The sequence below is a fragment of the Dendropsophus ebraccatus genome, chromosome 8 (assembly GCF_027789765.1).
Source record: "Dendropsophus ebraccatus isolate aDenEbr1 chromosome 8, aDenEbr1.pat, whole genome shotgun sequence".
Classification (NCBI taxonomy): Eukaryota; Metazoa; Chordata; class Amphibia; order Anura; family Hylidae; genus Dendropsophus; species Dendropsophus ebraccatus.
This window is the reverse complement of record NC_091461.1, coordinates 36,390,994-36,409,248: the sequence shown is the minus strand read 5'-3', so window position 1 is coordinate 36,409,248 and position 18,255 is coordinate 36,390,994. Positions and strand designations below refer to the sequence as shown.

The window sequence follows — 18,255 nt, the reverse complement described above, 5'->3', positions numbered from 1 at the left end:
ACCAGATCCACAGCGGATTTCATGCTGCGAGTTTGCAGTGAAATCCGCTGCCGATCCTGGTAGTGTGACGGTCTATGGGGTTACATATCCGCAGCAGAATTTTCATTCCACTGCGGATATGTAACCCAGCCCCTTTAACCCCCCGCCGCCCGCTGCCCCCGGCCCAGAGCATACATTACCTGCTCCCCACAGCGGCTGTGTGCGAGGCTCCCGACTCCCCTCGCTCCCCATCAGCTAATCAGTGCTGTCGTGCACTGATTAGCTGTTGGGGAGCGAGGGGAGCCGGGAGCCTCACACACAGCCACGGCACCGAGCGGGTAATGTATGCTCCGGACTAGGGGCTGTGGGGGGTTAAAGTGGCTGAGTCACATACTGGCAGCAGAATTAAAATTCCGCTGAGGGTATGTGACCCATTCAACTTCACACTACCAGGATCGATAAACTCGCAACGTGAAATCCGCTGTGGATTCGGTTTGTGTGAATCTACCCTTAGGCTATGTTCACACAATGTATCAGACTGGCCGTTCCGTGACCCCGGCTGGATGATCCGTCAGGTCGCAGAGCTCTGATGCGGGCGCATCAGCGCGCGGCCGCATTAGAGTTTCCCATAGCGCACAGTGAAGCAAGCGGCCGGAGCCGCTTGCTTCACTGTGTGAACTGACAGGTCTTTCTGCTACTGGAATTCACTGAATTCCGGCTGCAGAAAACTGACCTGTCAGTTATTTGCGGCCACGTATGGGATCCCGGCCGGAGCGTATACGACGTGTGTACGCTCCGGCCGGGATCCCATATCAGATAAGGTTATGTTGCGCTTTGCAAAAAGTACGGCCGTTGTTGCCGATGGCAACAACGGCTGTACTTTTACGTAGTGTGAACATAGCCTTAATGTGTTTCTTTTCCACCAATTGCTAATGACTGTACCTGTACATTTCATAAAATAAATGTACAATGCAATTACTACTGTATAGTACATTTAAATTAAAACAGTGCACAAAGGGACCCTCAGACTCCATTCATTATAGTGCAGGTTCATGGAGTAAAGACAATACAGTAGAGAGGGAGAACTAGTGAAGAGGGTTCAGACAGGTGACAAACACAGTAAAGCCACCAGCAGTGTTCCTGTGTGTGATCTGTAGTGTATCGCAGCATGACATCACACATGCCTGCAAGACTGGGTGCAGATCAAGTGGATAAGAACCGAGCAAGTGGTTCTAAAGCAAAATGTTCCTGAAAGTATTGGTTGAGAACTGTATAGTTTGAGATCAGAGCAGTTTTTGAACCAAAGCAATATTAGAATAACCCATCAGAGATGAGTGGATGAAAACAATTACCTCTACTTACCTCCTCGGCTCCAGTGCTGGCTGGCACTTGCATCTGCTGCGGTCCCCCTGGTCTTTGATTGCTTGCTGCACTCAGACGGGCCTTGAGACGTGACGTTGGTAGGCTTGCTCAGCCATTCAGGAGCTGTAGCAGGGCCCACTTCTTGCACTAAATGGCTGAGCTGTCCTGAGACATCACACCTCAAGGCTGGTCCCAGGAAGAGTACCCCTTTAAGAAGAATTTTGTAGAATATGCTGCCCTCTGAAGGTTTATACTCCAAGTCAAATTATTTCAATAAATATTTACATATTCACTGAGGCTATGTTCACACTGCATATATTTCAGTCAGTATTGTGGTCCTCTTATTGCAACCAAAACCAGGAGTGGATTGAATACACAGAAAGGCTCTGTTCACACAATGTTGAAATTCAGTGGATGGCCGTCATTTAATGGCAAATATTTGCTGGTATTTTAAAACAACGGCTGTTATATTGAAATAACGGCCGTTATTTACTGTTATATGGCGGCCATCCACTCAATTTCAACATTGTGTGAACAGATCCTTTCTGTGTTTTTAATCCACTCCTGGTTTTGGTTGCAATTTGAGGACCACAATACTGACTGAAATATACGTAGTGTGAACCCAGCCTCAGTACGGTTGAAAAAGGACACATGTCCATCAAGTTCAGCCAAGGACGGGATGGATGCAATGGGGAGGGATGATGAGTAGATTCAAAACATACAGTATGCCTTAATGTTATTTTGGTCTAAGAACTAGTCTAAACCTGTAGTGAAGCTCTCCATTGTTTTTGCTGTGACCAGACACATTTATATATTTAAATAAATAATCATTTCTCCCTGTAAACGTCTCTTCTCAAGACTAAACAAATGTAATTCTTTTAGGCCCCATTCACACGTCCGTGTCAGTTTTTACTGTCAGGAAATCCTGATCAGGAGACCTCAAATGTCATCAGGATAGTATCAGGATTTCCTGACAGTAATCCGTTTTTACCATCAGGAAACCATCAGGAAAAACCTTAAGGATTTCCTGATGAGTAAAAAAAAAGTGTTTCCAACAGGGGCATGATGAGAGTTGTACTTCTGCAACCTAGATGGCCACAGGCTGCAGAAGTACAACTCCCATCATGACCTGTCAACAGGGACATGATGAGAGTTGTACTTCTGCAACCTAGATGGCCACAGGCTGCAGAAGTACAACTCCCATCATGACCTGTCAACAGGGACATGATGAGAGTTGTACTTCTGCAACCTAGATGGCCACAGGCTGCAGAAGTACAACTCCCATCATGACCTGTCAACAGGGACATGATGAGAGTTGTACTCCTGCAACCTGGATGGCCACAGGCTGCAGAAGTACAACTCCCATCATGGCCTGTTAGCAGGACATGTTGGGAGTTTTAGTATTGGGGGGGAGAGGGCTGTGTATCTCACCTGTCGGCGGCGGAAGAACAGCGGCGGCAGCTGGTGGGAGTCCCGGGCGGGCGGGTTGCAAGCTGCTGCGGACTCGGAGAGGGAGGGGAACAGAGGTCGGGGTGGCGGCGGGGTGATGCGATGCGGCGCGGTCATCGGGCGGCGGCGGCGGTGATGATGCGATGCGGCGGGGTCATCGGCGGGGTGATGTCATGCGGCGGCGGGGTCATCGGGCCGGCAGCGGCGGGGTGATGCGATACGGCGGCGGGGCGATGCGGCGCGGAGGGGTAATGCGATGCTGGGGTCAGCGGGCGGCGGGGCGATGCGGCGCGGCGGGGTAATGCGATGCGGGGTCCGAGGGCGGCGGGGTGATGCGATGCGGGGTCAGCGGGCGGCGGCGTGATGCGATACGGCGCTGGGTCATCGGGGCGGCCGGCGGCGGCGGGGGGTGATGCGATGCGGCGCTGCGGGGTCACCAGGCGGCGGCAGCTGATGTCCGGGTGCAGGGATCCCTTGGGTGGTGGCGGCGCGGCGTTCGGGCAGCGGGGGTGCCGGCAGGCTGTCAACCATCCGGAATCACGGGCACTTTCCTGATGTACATCAGGAAAGTGCCCGTGATTCCGGCGCCCCCATAGCCTTCTATGGGGGCGTCCGGAACGGAATTCCGGACAAAAATAGGACATGTCCTATTTTTTCCGGATATATTTTCCGGAACGGACACCCTTCCGGAAAATCCGGAAGGGTGTCCGTGACCAATTAAAGTCTATGGGTCCGGAAATCCGTCCGGATTTCCTGATAGGAAATCCGGATGGTTTTTCCGGACGTGTGAAGGGGGCCTTACACTTTCCTTTAAAGCAGTACTATCAGCAGGTTCAGGCCAGTCAACCTGCTGATATGAGCCAGCTGCTCTTTACCTCAGGATTCCGGGCCTGTACATCTTATTGCTGTGGGGTCCGGTAAAGTGGTGGCATATCGGGAATTATATGAAAACGCCAGTTTACTGGACCCCACAGCAATTAGATGTACAGCCCCAGAATCCTGAGGTAAAGAGCGGCTGGCTAATATCAGTAGGTTCACTGCTTTAACTAAGATGCTCCATTCCCTTATTAGTTTAGCTGTCATCTTTGTACCTTTTCCAGCTCTAGGACATCCTTTCTACTGAACAGCATACTCCAGATGAGGCCGCACCAAAGCTTTATAGAGCGGTAATATTATATCCTTGTCCAAAGAGTCCATGCCTGTTCTAATAGAGAGACAATATCCCTAAGAACTCTGGGGTGTAATCCATCAGGCTCTGGGCTTTGCTGACATTCCGTTTAATTTATCTTGGACCACATCTATAGTAAGCCAGTTTAATACATTAGTTAGCATCACTGGCCCCGCCTAACTTAGCACTGGCCCCACCCACCTCAGCTCCAAACTCTTCCTTTCTATATACAGAAATGAGAAACCCATTCAGTACTCAGCTTTCTCTTGTCCTCAGTAATTAACTTCCTGTCACTATTATTTATATCTATATCTGGATAGCTAAAATCTCCCATTACCTCTACTGTGTAACCTACTGTGTTGATCCAGAGGAAAGCAAAACACTTATGAGGCAGTCCCGTTAATTTCTTTTAAACATACTTTAAAGACAACGATTAGCCGATGCTTGACTCTTCAACGGATCATTGTCTTTTTACACACATCAATAATCAGATTATTGCTCCCTGTATTAGGACTAGAGATGGTATGGGATCCGGTTCAGATTTTTCCAAAGTCCGAGTCCGATCGGATTCGGATTTTTGGAAGTCCGCTCTGATTCTTTTTTCTTGCTTTCTAAAATGGCAGCCACCATTTTAGAAAGCAGGAAGTGTTCCGGGCGGGAAAAGCGCTTTCCCATGATGCCCGGAACACATCCAATCAGCAAGGATCTTGCAGTAGCCCACCCCCTGTGTGACGTTGGTATTGCTTTAATAGGAGCTGTCACATGACTGCACAACGCAGTCTGCAAAGAGAGAGAGAGGAAGGAGACTAGCAGTGCACAGAGCTCGTCATTGTCAAAATGCTGCTGGTGCTGCTGTACTACAGACTACTGAGAAGATATTGTAGAAAAGCAAAGATCAAAAGATTAGGGAAGCGGAGAGGAGAAACATATAGTGATTGAAAGAGAAATATAGAGAGGGCGAAAGATAGATTAGGCATAGGAAAGCAAAGGGTGCACGGATCAAAAACGTGCTCTACAGATAGACAAGTCCTATAGTTGGACCCTTGTGATAGTGTCTATCACATACGTGTTATCCTGAGAGACAAATATACCTTGTGCATGTGTGTAGCATAAAACTATAAAAAAAAAGTTCTATACAGATAGACAAGTACTATAGTGGCCCCCTTGCGAGACTGTATATGACATAGGTGTTTTCCTGAGGCACAAATATATACCTCATGCATGTGTGTAGAATAAAACCTTTTTCCTGCATAGACCCTGTAATGGTGAATTTCCTGCATAGACCCTGTAATGGTGAATATTGAAGTCTAAAAAAAAAAAAAAATGACTTTGAGATATTGAAAAGATAACTGACATGCAGAGTGGTGAATAAGGAGAACAAAGTGATGGGGACAGAAAAGATGAAAATTCATGGACATCTCAGGAGCTATGTGTGAGGAACTACTATGCAAGTCAGTGGAAGAGGACAGCAGAACTGCTCTCTCATTATTAGAGAGGCAGAGAGACTAAAGGCCCTATTCCACAGAACGATTATCGTTCGTATTCGGCCGATATCGGCCGCTACGGACGATAATCGTCCCGTGGAATAGAGTGCAACGATCAGCCGTCGTCGTTCATGTCGGCTGATCGTTGCAGTCGCTTGTTTTTCAACATGTTGAAAAACAAGCGACTGATATAGCAGCGATCTGCTGCCGTCGCTCCATTGAATAGGAGCGTCGGCAGCAGACGCTGCTATATCCTGTGGGCTGCCCGGACGATCAGCGATCCCCCGGGCAGCCCCCTTCGCAGCTCCCCGCCGCCCCCTCCCGCACTCACGCGCTCGCTGCAGCCGCGTTGAATAGCGGCGGCAGCGAGCGGGGAACGAGGAGAAAACGAGCGCTGAGAGCGCTCGGTTGCTCCTCTAAACGACCTGTGTAATAGGCCCATAAGAAGCAGACTGCAAGGTATTTCTTGGATGTATAGCTGCTTGATGGTCAAACGGTTACATTGGTGCCTGCCCAAAGAAAGTGACCAGAGGAGTGAGGGAAGAATGGAAATTACCATAGAGAGCACCCTTTGTTGCATGGATAGTTTGAGAGGTGTATATTACTATGTTAGGCCAGTGCTTTTTTTTTAATGTGCAACCCCTTTAAGGAACTGTATGCCAACTTTTTTTTTTTTTAGAACACAATATAGTAATATTTTAAATTTTGAGAATAGGCTTGAAAAGATTCAAGAATTAAGGTCGATTAAGACAAAAAAGGAAGGAAAAAAAATTAGATATATTTATATATTATTGACTGTTCTCGTGTTTTCCATCACTTCCAGTAAAGCTAATATTCTGCAAGATTTCCCTTGTAACTTTATGTGCACATGTAAAGTCAGGAGAAATGTCGTCCATACACATGTCTTCACCTCATTGGTTTGACTTTTATGACTAATCCAAAAAGATGTCTATATTCACTAAACTACCGGTCAAATGATAAAAGTTTAATGTATCTTTATACATACTGTGGGGCAATCCATAGGTAGTTTATAGCCTGCAGAATATTTTGGCTAGTCTGTATTTTCCATGGTAAAATCTTGTCAGTTATTGAGTCTCTTACCACAAGGCACATTGGATGTGTCATCAGGAAGTTCATCTGAATCCGAGTTATTTATATCACTTACACATACACATAGCCAGTATCAAAAATTCTCACTATGAAGTGAACAATTCAGTTTCCTCTTACAATGGGTGAAGAGATAATATATGCCAACCTTAGGTTTGAGGATTCCAGTCATGAGTCTACTAGTCATAGTTTGGAGAAGAACACAAAAGGTAAGTGGCCAAAATCAGGTAGCATTGTATATTGTAAAGAATATGAATATGGTCTTATAATTAGAGTAATTCCTTATTCATTCAGTAATAAACACTATTGACTCCTTTATATTCAACTCATAATTTGGTTGTATATAGAGATGAGCTCATCACTCGGAAATTCGTTAAGCGAAGTTTACGAATGTTTGCACAAATTAGCTAATATTCACATATTGCATACAAACGGATTACATAAAAAATAGTGGCGAGCGTACATGTTCATAAATATTTGTATGTTCGTATGAAGGTGCCGCTAATTGTCGTGTTAGCCAATACAAACAGTTTGTTCGATGATCGGAATAGTTCTAACGATCATTTTCGAACATGCAAACTTTTATCCTGTGATGTACGCAACTGCGTAATATTCAAAAAAGGGTAATGTTTGCAACTGCGTAATGTACGCAACTTTGTACGTGTAATCTAACATGTGCGTTTGCTATTGCTTAGCAAATTTGCATATTTGCAGATTGCAATGAGCCGAGTTAAAGGGGTATTCTGTGTTATTTTGACATTTACTCTACTGATTTGTCTTGTAATATAATAATATGTCTAATCGGTTTCTATTAGCAATTTTGTCTTTCTCTCAATTTTTACATTGGTCATGTAGTTCTGTGACGTCACCGGCCCAGATGTGTGGTGAGGTTCTTGGCCCAGCCGGCCTCTAGCTAGTTATGTACTTAGCAAGCTTTCAGAGCCTTACAAAGGGCCTTCCCTGAACACGGGACATCACATGACGTCCCGTTCCAGGGCAGGCCTGTCAGTGCGAAGGAGGTCGCACCCACCTCCTTTGCAATCAGTAAGACCCTCCACCGCCCTGTCAGGGCCATTATTCTGATCCCCTAACTAAGACAATTCTACTTTACATCAGTTTGATAAATCTCCCCCATTGATTAGATTTGTAAGGACATAAACAAGGGTGTAACATGAAGCTATTGGACCCACCGCAAACTCTGTTCTCCAGTAGGCAACCACCTACTGTACCATGCGTTCTAATAATAAAGATGTCTTATGTGCTAGAGGTGATATTACACCAGGCTACGGAGATATCCATATTCATGCCATATTCATCTTAGCTTATGTGTTACAAGAGGCAAAAGAAATAGCGAATATTCTCTCGGGTCTGTGACATGATATTGTTTTCATAGATTGTGCATAATTCACCATGATTCATTTCTTCTTTTTTCTTCCTTACAGTTGCTTCCTCTGAACATACTATTAATAATAAACAATGCAGACAGACAAAGAAAGTATACATTATACTAGGGATACTGGTCTGCGTCCTTCTTCTTGCTTTGTTAGCAGTGACTATTTTATGTAAGTGCTGGGATTACTCTAACTGTCAAAGTATCTGTAAAAACTAAACTAAGATATATAACTTGGTGGCTAGAGAGATTAGCAAACAATCTGCAGAAAGTAAACTGTAAATGCCCCCATATACCTTGAATAATTTATGGATGAACAATCGTCCGTCTGTAAGTTATATTTCCTGACCGCCAACCACCCTTCCCACACATAGGAACATGCTGAGGGGTAAGCCTATTGCTGCATTCACACGTCCCATAAAATTGTCCATGGTCGTGGATCCGTAACCACAAACAATTTTAGGAACCAAGTAAACGCAGCCATTCACATGATCCGTTCCACGACCCCCACCGCGAAAAAAATAGGACATGTCCTAGTGCGGATCACGGTATGGCTCCCCCCCTTGCCGCCCGGAAGCAGAGATGACAGGAACGTATAATGTGCCTGACCCCTATCACCCCCAACATCCTCACTGGTTGTTCTAGACATCCCCATTATCATTATTATTTATTATTATTATTGATTCTAGAGCGTGATACAAGCAAAAGAGAATGAGAAACAGAATATTACAAAATTAAAACACACTACACGAATAAGGTAAATGGCAGTCTGGTAGAAAATCTTAAAGCGGCTTCCAAATTCCCAACAACATAAGTCTAAGGTGTATGGGGACCCTAAAGGGGATATCTAGAGTTAGAAAAATATGGGCACTTTCTACCATAGACAGTATGACTCTTGTCTCCAGTTTGAGTGGGGTTTTGCAACTCAGTTCCATTAAAGTGAATGGAGATAAATTACACCTGAACTAGAGACAGTTTTGGAAATTTATAGTACAGGCGAGTTAAAGAAACTTTGCAATTGGGTTTATTAGGCAAATATGCCAATATCTATATCAAGACTTTTCCCAGGCCCCCCCCCCTCCTCTCCTTTCTGCCATTCACTGCTCATTATCTGGAAATCTTGACTAGTTTACATCAGTCGGGCCCTGTCTGTTCTGGAGAGGGGAGGGGGAGGAGGGAGGAGGGACATAAGTCACCAGCAGAGAGCAGAGAACAAAGGATTACACAGTGGTAGCTGTGTGAAAGCTGGTATTCTGAGGTCAGAGAAGTCAGTGCCCGGTGATAGCCTGGTGATGTAGCTGTAAATTGTTGTCCTGTTTCGGTGCCTCATCTCCCTCCACCCCTCCCCTCTCCATAAAGAACAATGAAGACAGGGGGGAGAGCTTAAAACTGCTCTTTCATGATAAAAATGCATTTTTCGGGAAACAAACCCAATTACAAAGTTTCTTAAAATCGCCTGTACTATTGATTTCTGCAAAAAAATGTTTTTCAAAGACAGCGACACTTTAAGAAAGTAAAGTACTGACTAACCAAATTGCTGTGGGTGCCGTTATGATAGGTAACAAGTTTTGTTTTTTTATAGCACAGAGTAGGCATACAACATCCTCCTATGATATATAATGCTAAAGCATTTGCTTATGTATTTACATATGTATTTTCCATGTATTTGCAAGCAGCTTTTGTTGCTGGAAATTTTACATATTACCACGGTTTGTAAAAACATTTTCTTCTAAGTATTGCAGGCATCTGAAAGGCAGAATTATTACCGCGGTAGAGTGGAAAGTATCTCAAAAACACTGGAAAATGTAAAAAATGACCTGTGCGTAAAAAACAAAGGAGAGCAAAAAGGTAAATGAGCTGATCCTACAGTACAAGTTGTCACAGTTTTTGCTACACTCACAGCCATATCTAGCATTTTAGTGGTATGTGCACACTGAGCAATTCTCGAGGAATTGAAGCAGAAAGTTTTCAGGCAGAATTCAAGCACAATTTAAGCCCCCCCATTGACTTCTATAGGATTCCTCTAGCAGATCTACAGCAGAAAATTCTGCTCGGAAATTCTGCTGTGTGAACAACAGAGCAGAAAACCCATTGAACACAATGAGACATTGCCCTGTACATATTTTATTTTTACGGGATTATTTTACGGGAGGAATTTCAAGCTGAAATTCCTCTTCAATTCCTCACCTAATTCCTCACCTTTTCCATAGTGTGCACATAGCCTCAGGGCTCGTTCACACAGAGCAAAAGCAGCAAAATTTCTGCGCTGAATTAGCGCTGAAATTTCAGCCGTTAAACTAGGTGCAGAACTCATTTCCATGGTGTTGAATGGAAATTCTGCTCTGCAGTTCACACAGTGGAATTTCCTCGCTGAACGTTCCGCGGCTAATCCGCTCTCCGCCAGAAGAATGAACATGTTCATTCTTCCGCTTGCAGAACGACCAACAAAACACAGTTATCACTGAACTCAAGGAGAACAGTGAAAAAAATTTCAATGAAGTACTCAATCAAGAGTCTCCACTGATGCCCCCAAAAACTTAAATATGCAAAACAGGAGTCCGTGGAGCCCCGGTTGCGAGTCTCAAAACACGGGATAGCCAGATATCTCTCGCCTGTTGCCACGGGGTGCCTCCATGATAGGAAGAGCACCACACCACCCTGATACATAGCCCCTTAAGTCCCACTCGGTTGCGAGTATTGGAACATAAATAGGGAAACACAAGGGTGGCCCCTTTTTGTCAATGTCTAACTCAAGGTGCGAGTATTGCGATCATGACAAGGGCTTGCCAAGGCAGGCTTCCATCCACAGACAGCCGTTTCGGGGTTTTTGCCCCTCGTCAGTGTGGAGTAGGATTCTGGCTAGTTGGGGCAATAGCAAATCGACCAACAAAACACAGTTATCACTGAACTCAAGGAGAACAGTGAAAAAAAATTTCAATGAAGTACTCAATCAAGAGTCTCCACTGATGCCCCCAATACTCGCAACCGAGTGGGACTTAAGGGGCTATGTATCAGGGTGGTGTGGTGCTCTCCCTATCATGGAGGCACCCCGTCGCAACAGGCGAGAGATATCTGGCTATCCCGTGTTTTGATACTCGCAACCGGGGCTCCACGGACTCCTGTTTTGCATACTTCCGCTAGCAGAAGCCTATACAAATCAATGGGGCTCTGATTTTCTGTTTCAGCGTGGAATACGTGCGTATTCAGCGCGTAATACAAGTGGAAATTACGCATTGAATCAGCGTGGAAATGGGGGGGAAAAGGGTGGGGAAATCCCAAGATAACCCAAAGGAGGTGATACCAGGGGCCGACAAGAAAGAAATGACAATTTCAGCATGCACACAGCATATGACCACAGCAAAAGTTTCCAAAAAAAACCCCCATACATACATACATACATACATACATACCTCTGAAATTAGTGCATCTCCATCAATTGCAAAGAGGTGATGTTTTGCCATTTCTGCTCAGCTCTGCTCCTTTTCCTCTGCCAGCTCTGAGGTGATCTGTTCTAGAAAATTCAGGTACCATATAGTCCAGTCTCCAAAGTCTGCAAAATTGTTGTTGGCACCTCGCTCTATTATTACTCACCGAATACTCGCTGAATTTCAGTGCTGAATGCATGTGGAATCAGTGCGGATTCCTCAAGTATTCCGTGCTGAAATACGCAGGGATTCCGCTTACATTCTGCTTACATTCTGCTCTGAATTCAGTGTCAGTTGATTTCAGGTGGAAATATTTCCTGGCCTAATCCGCCCCTTTTGCTCTGTGTGAACGTAGCCTAACACTGGCCATACACTTCAGATAGCTGTCAACCAGTATATGAGTAGACCCACGATACATCCATCAATATTATCTGGAGCACATAAGCATGCTCTTTGGCCTCATTCCCACATTCCTGCAACAGATTTAGCAGCTGATAAGTACTGGACAACTTGAGATTTTTTTAAATACAAGTAAATTACAAATCTCTGGCACCAGTTGATTTAAAAGAAAGATTATTTTGATGAACAACCCCTTTAAAAAGGAGCCAAACCCCAAATCTCCTTACAATCTTGGAGACATAGAATTGTCCAACATATCTTGGTATGATGATGGTATTTTGATTACTGCACTATATAGTATGTCCGCACCTGGAACACACTAGGTCACAGAGGCAAGGCGGCCATATTGGGCTGGTTTGGTAGGTCTGACCATTTGGACGCAGTATTAGTAGTGAATCTGAGTGTACGTATGGGGAAGCAAAGTTTTTTTCTTAATGTTCTGTATTATTGCATGCGTCATATGCTGGAGGTGTCTGCTGTTACTGTTTAGTTTGGATCGAATAAAGCAAAGTTTAGACTTGGGAAGCCTGTGAAGTATCATTGCCAACCATTTATTTGCGATTAACTTCCAACGAGGACCTCAATTTATAGTTCAATGTACTGTACACATAACCCTGCCCTTTATTTGTATAACACCCATAAATATTCTGCAAACCAGACAGCTTTGCTAACGTCTACCTCTTCAAACACTTTTTTAAGATGACATCTATAGAAATGTAGAATGTTTCTTCTTTAGCATATTGCAGTGTCCCCCAACTCGTGACTCTCCAGCTGTTGTAAAACCACAACTCCCATCATTCCCTGACCATCCAAAGGCTCTCAGGCCAAAATTGGTGTTGCAGTTTGAGCTTTGTGTATACAGCGTTTGGAAAGGGACCGAACCACAGGTAGCTCTCCACTATTGCAGCTGCCTGGTTAAAAAGTTATGAGTAATATATGTAAAATATAAAGTTATCTTTGAATACAATGTTATATAGAAGTTTAATTTAAGTCTTCTTGATTTAGACTCCTGTCTGCTCTGCCCAATGAACTGGGTTCTAATACAGAAGAAATGTTACTTTATGCCTGATCAAATGCTCTCATGGCAAGAATCTCAGAGGTTTTGCTTATCTCAAAATTCCAGTCTTTTTATGCCAAAAACATTTAAAGAAATGGTAAGAAGATATTTATTTCATTAGTTTACAGCTTAAAAAAAATGCTAAAAAGGTAAAACCGCTAAATAGGAGCCCAGAGATTTCTTCCCCACTGCATAGAATATTAGCCTGTCCAGGACCATGGAAAGAAAAGGTAGTAAGATCAATATGAACATGTAATAAAATATATGGGATGTCAAGATGATTTAAGGCAAAATAGTTCTCTGTCTCCGACAGTCCCCATGCAGTACATGCTTTCCACATAAACCAACACTACATAACTCCCTTAAAGGGATTATTCAGTGAAAATCTTTTTCTGTCAAATCATCAGGTTCTAGAAAATTATATAGATTTGTAATTTGCTTCTATTTAAAAATTTCTAGTTTTCCCATACTTATCAGCTGCTTTATGTCCTGCAGAATGTAGTGTATTCTTTCCAGTCTGACACAATGCTCTCTGCTGTCCAAGACAGGAACTGTCCAGAGCAAGAGAGGTTTTCTGGACAGAGGTGTCAGCAGAGAGCACTGTGTCAGACTGAAAAAAACAACATTTCCTGCAGGACATACAGCAGCTGATAACTACTGGAAAACTTGAGATTTTTAAAAAGAAGTAAATTGCAAATCTATATAACTTTCTGAAACAAGTTGATTTTAAAGAAAAAGATTTTCGCTGCATAATCCCTTCTATCAGAAAAAAATGTGCACAGTACTAAAAAACAAAAAAAACAAACTGACAATGTGATGCCACTTTTCAAATAGTCATGTAAATAAACTGATCCATTTATATCCCTATTTATTTCTATATGAATTTAATTGCATCCGTTTAATTTATTCTTTTTTTTTTTAAATCCGCCAAAAAAACAATTTTTTTTTTTTTATATTGAAGTCAATGATGATGGCCATCAGTTTGCATCCTGTTATTGGGGTATCATGAATTCATGTATATGAACAGATCATGTGTTCAGAACAGATCGCAGACACAGATGTGAACCTGGCCCATATCTGATTCCTCCATCTGTGCTCATTTCAACCTTTGTTTACTACTTACGTTAAATTTAAAATATCATATTTTTATATATTATACATTGATCATTTTTAGGAATATATGATATGTAATTTCCGGAAATGGATTACATCCCGTTTATGGTTAGGCCTAACGTGTTCCTTAAAATCAAATGAGAGATGGATGTGGTTAGATAACACAACATACAGGTGAGTACACAACCATTCATTTAGCACAGTTCTTTATACTAGTGAAATAATTCTGCTATATTCATCTTTGCTCAGATAAATGTACAATTTTAAGCATAAAAATCTTATTAGGTCTGATTAATTTCTTAAAATACTTTGCTGTGGTTGGGTCTTCTTTTTTTTGATAGATAGATAGATAGATATGATCTCTGACGCAACAATTGTGTCAGGAAGTCAATTAGAACATCAAGCTAAATGTGTCATTGTAATCAAGTTAACACAGGCTGCATAAAATCACATATTAAATGATAAAGCATCAATGAATTTCCCCCTGCAAGTTTTGCAGCACATCCGTATTTCCCCCCAAAAGTAATACAAATCACCAATATACACTTATTACGGGAAATGCTTATAAAGTGCTTTTTTCCCTGCACTTATTACTGTATCAAGGCTTCACTTCCTGGATAAAATGGTGATGTCACTTCCTGGATAAAATGGTGATGTCACTTCCTGGATAGTGTCTATTGCTACATAGAGTGAGCACCCCGTTACATCTGGTAAACCCTGTTTGGGTTTTTAAATGAGTAGTGCCGGTCTCTTTTTCTATATGAGTTCCTGGATAACATGGTGATGTCACAACCCGACTCCCAGAGCTGTGCTGGCTGTGGCTGCTGGAGAGGATGATGGCAGGGGGATGCTCAGTGTCCCTCCAGTGCCCTGTGATCCCCCGGTGTCCCCCTGCCATCATCCTCTCCGGCAGCCACAGCCCACACAGCTCTAGGAGTCGGGTCGTGACATCGCCATTTTATCCAGGAAGTGACATCACCATGTTATCCAGGAAGTGACATCACCATGTTATCCAGGAAGTGAAGCCTTGATGCAGTAGTAAGTGCAGGTAAAAAATACTTTGTAAGCATTTCCTGTAATAAGTGTATGTTGGGGATTTGTATAACTTTTGGGTGGCAATACAATACTTTTGCCCGACTTCACCTTTAATAAACAGCAACTGCTTAACTGCCTGTGCCCCCTCCTGGCACTCTTAATTCAGTCTCCTGCTCACTGATGGCCGGCTCAGTCAATCACTGGCTGCAGTGGGACAGCGCACTGACTGGTGGCCTATTCGTTTACTATGAAAACTGGCTGCGACAATGCAGGGTCATAGCCTACGATACTGAATAGTCCAGAGGATTTGTTGTGAAATTCTCATCGTGAATTCGGCTGCAAACTTGTTTTATGTGAATGTACTTTTAAATGGGTTTTCTGGGCCATTCAGATTAATATGCTATCCTAATGGTCCGTTCACACGGAGCGATAATTCGTCCAATAGATCATTTAACGATTATGAAGCAACGATTTGGTTTTTATAGCGATCAGCGTTTAGTCGAAGAGATAAATCGTTAGAAAAAAATCATTATTGCGATGGTTTTAAGATCACTTAAGCCCATCTCACACATAGGGTGAATCTGTGAAAGACTGTTTACACAAAGTGATCTGCGAATTTTCCTTTCTCGTGTCTTGATCATTCGCTGCTTACGCGAGCCGATTATCACTTAAATGCGATCATTATCATGAAAATTCGAACGATAATCGTTCCATGTAAACGGACCATAAGGATGGGTTATTAATTACTGCATTAGCAGGTTGCCTACACCCAGCACCCCTGCCAATCAAATTAGAGCTGCAGTAACCAGGTCTGGCCACTACACAGTGAATGGAGCTACTGTAGCTGCTTTTTTGGTTCCATATAAAGTATTTTAAAAAAGTTTTTTTTCACTCATATTTATGATGATTTTTCTGTGTCCATTGATTTCGCAGCACTTACATTTCCCAGTGCAGAGAACTGAAATGTGCCTCATTTGACTACAATCCACTTTTATTTACACCATGTGGATCTCAGCTGAAGCTGATTTGTGAAAGATTACCTGTAAATCTCCCCGATTTTAGTTAAAACAGAAAACAAATGATACAATAAAGGGGTTATCCAGCTTTAGAAAAACATGACCATTTTTCTCCAGAGACAACCTCACTCTTGTCTCCAGTTCAGGTGAAGCTTGCAGGTAGGCTCCATTCACTTCAATGGAACTGAGTTGCAAAACCTACACCCATTCTGGAGACAAGAGTCATGCTGTCTCTGGAAGAAAGTGGCCACGTTTTTCTAATGCTGGAAAATCCCTTTTAATGTTCAGGATCATTGTAAAATATATTTACTATACTGTATTAAAGGATTACAAGTCTTTGCAGTTTTTTCTCCTTGTCCAGTGGTTTCCTAAATACAAAATATCCTAAATATTCCAAAAAGTTTTGATTGGTCATGGTCTAAGTGTTCACACTGCATTAAATAAGGAGAAAGAGACCGCGGGGCGCCACACCTGTGATGTAGAGATGATGTAACTCCTTTACATAGCTGGCAGCGATGCTGCTTCTAATAGTTCTCTTCTGCTGCTCATCCCTTGGGTTGAGAAATGACGATTGTTAAAATTCCAATTCACTTTTACAAGAACTTTGCAGAGCAGTACAAAGTGCCTGTAACCAGGATAGAAGGAGGATGCACACTTCAGAGTTCCAACTTTTAAACAATAGATCTCCTATACGTCCTCAGTTGGCAATTTTATTTTTTAGTACCTGTAAATTGCTGGTCTCATCTTCAAAAGAGGCAACTCTGGGACGCTTGCCTTACTGGCAGAGCTTCAAGGACAATACATATGGCAGATGAGAATATTTGTCAGGTGGCTGCTTGATGTCATTTGTCATGTATGGTGCAGGAAATGTGATGGTCAGGGTGCTGTTGAAGAGGCACATTTGTGCAGGACAAAATGAACCTTACATAACTGAGGCTATTACTTTATTTTGCATTTGACATTAGGCTATTTTATTCTAGTACAGAGCTATAACCCAAAACATTGACCCAATTTATGTAGGACCTATAGTGGTGCCTTGGATTACGAGCATAACTCATTCCGGGACCGTACTTGTAATCCAAATCCACTCTTAGGCTATGTTCACACTACGTAAGTTTCCGGCCATAGCGCGTTCTGTGAATAAGCAGCCGGAGACTTACGTAGTTTGCGTATAATCGAAAGTATACGAAGTACGGCTGCACAGTTCACTCTACATACGAACTTACACCCGGATCGTACGCGGCGGTGTAAAAAATGAACTAGACCATTGTTTGCGGACGAAAATGCCGTAACTTACGCCCGTAGCGTTACATGCGGTCCCGTACGTAGTGGTGATTTCTTCATTTTTGCAGCTTTTTGTGCCGATCCAAAAGGTTCTGTGGGGGTGTCCGGGGCTAGGCGAAGATTTCCAAGTAAAAGATCAGATCGATACGTAGGGCGCTCAGGAAGCGTAAGTAGACTTCGGGCGTAAGTTTGCGGTCCCTACATAGCCGGCGAAAATATGCGGCCGGACATATACGCAGTGTGAACATAGCCTTAGGCTACGTTCACACTGTGCTGTGGGAGGTTCTGATGCGGTCACGCGCTGATGGGTCCGCAACAGAACCCTGTGGCCGGAAAGATCATCCGGCCGGTACTTAAGTGCCGGCGGGGATGATCTGGGCAGAGACCGGCCGTTCCGTGACCCAGGCCTTATACGTAGTGTAAACATAGCCTTAAACTACAGTATTACTGAAATGCATGCACTGGCTGGCTGTCTAGTAGTGATTCTAGAATATAGAGTGATACTACATGTCCTGTAATGCATAGAATTTTGGTCTCAACATCCAATATTTTCAACATACAATGGTCGTGCATAAACCTGAAAAACAGCAGTTTGTAGATACAGAATGGAACTGCAGATCCCCATAATGCAGTAGCGTAGTACTGTAGTAGCTGTCAGAGGGCTGTGTGGCACATGACAGCAATGGGGAAGGGGGGGGGGGGGTGTTCATCATGGACCAATCAAGAAATGGGAATCATAGAGCTATGCAGGAGTACAGTGACAGAAACTTCTCTTTACAGCAGTGTATGGCTGAGAGGAAGTGCAGGCACATTATAGCAGCAGTGTGTATAGCTGAGTGTGAGTGCAGTTACATTATAGCAGGAATGAAAAGGATGGGAGACACAAGGGCTGACAGATTGTGTCAATAAAAAGACAGCTAGAGTCCCAATTTCTGTGTCAAAGCATTTGATTTCACGATCTACCCTCCTTTTATCCTATCCTTCACC

At 43.3% G+C, this 18,255-nt stretch overlaps 1 protein-coding gene across 1 annotated transcript; it reads left to right on the top strand.

The window, feature by feature from the left end:
* The first annotated feature begins 6,670 nt into the window (after positions 1-6,670).
* On the top strand, positions 6,671-16,034 carry LOC138800007 (natural killer cells antigen CD94-like). Its single transcript, XM_069981815.1, has 6 exons — positions 6,671-6,758; positions 7,992-8,111; positions 9,674-9,787; positions 12,769-12,917; positions 13,995-14,107; positions 15,902-16,034. Exons 1-6 carry the CDS (start codon positions 6,671-6,673, stop codon positions 16,032-16,034), a joined length of 717 nt encoding a protein of 238 aa, XP_069837916.1.
* The last annotated feature ends 2,221 nt before the right edge of the window (positions 16,035-18,255 follow it).

Bases quoted from the DNA above. Each gene is read 5' to 3' on its own strand.
- LOC138800007 (XM_069981815.1), top strand. From the start codon at position 6,671: ATGGGTGAAGAGATAATATATGCCAACCTTAGGTTTGAGGATTCCAGT. The intron at 6,759-7,991 runs GTAAGTGGCCAA...TCTTCCTTACAG, and splicing joins TTTGGAGAAGAACACAAAAG to TTGCTTCCTCTGAACATACT. The intron at 9,788-12,768 runs GTAAATGAGCTG...TTCTTGATTTAG, and splicing joins AAACAAAGGAGAGCAAAAAG to ACTCCTGTCTGCTCTGCCCA.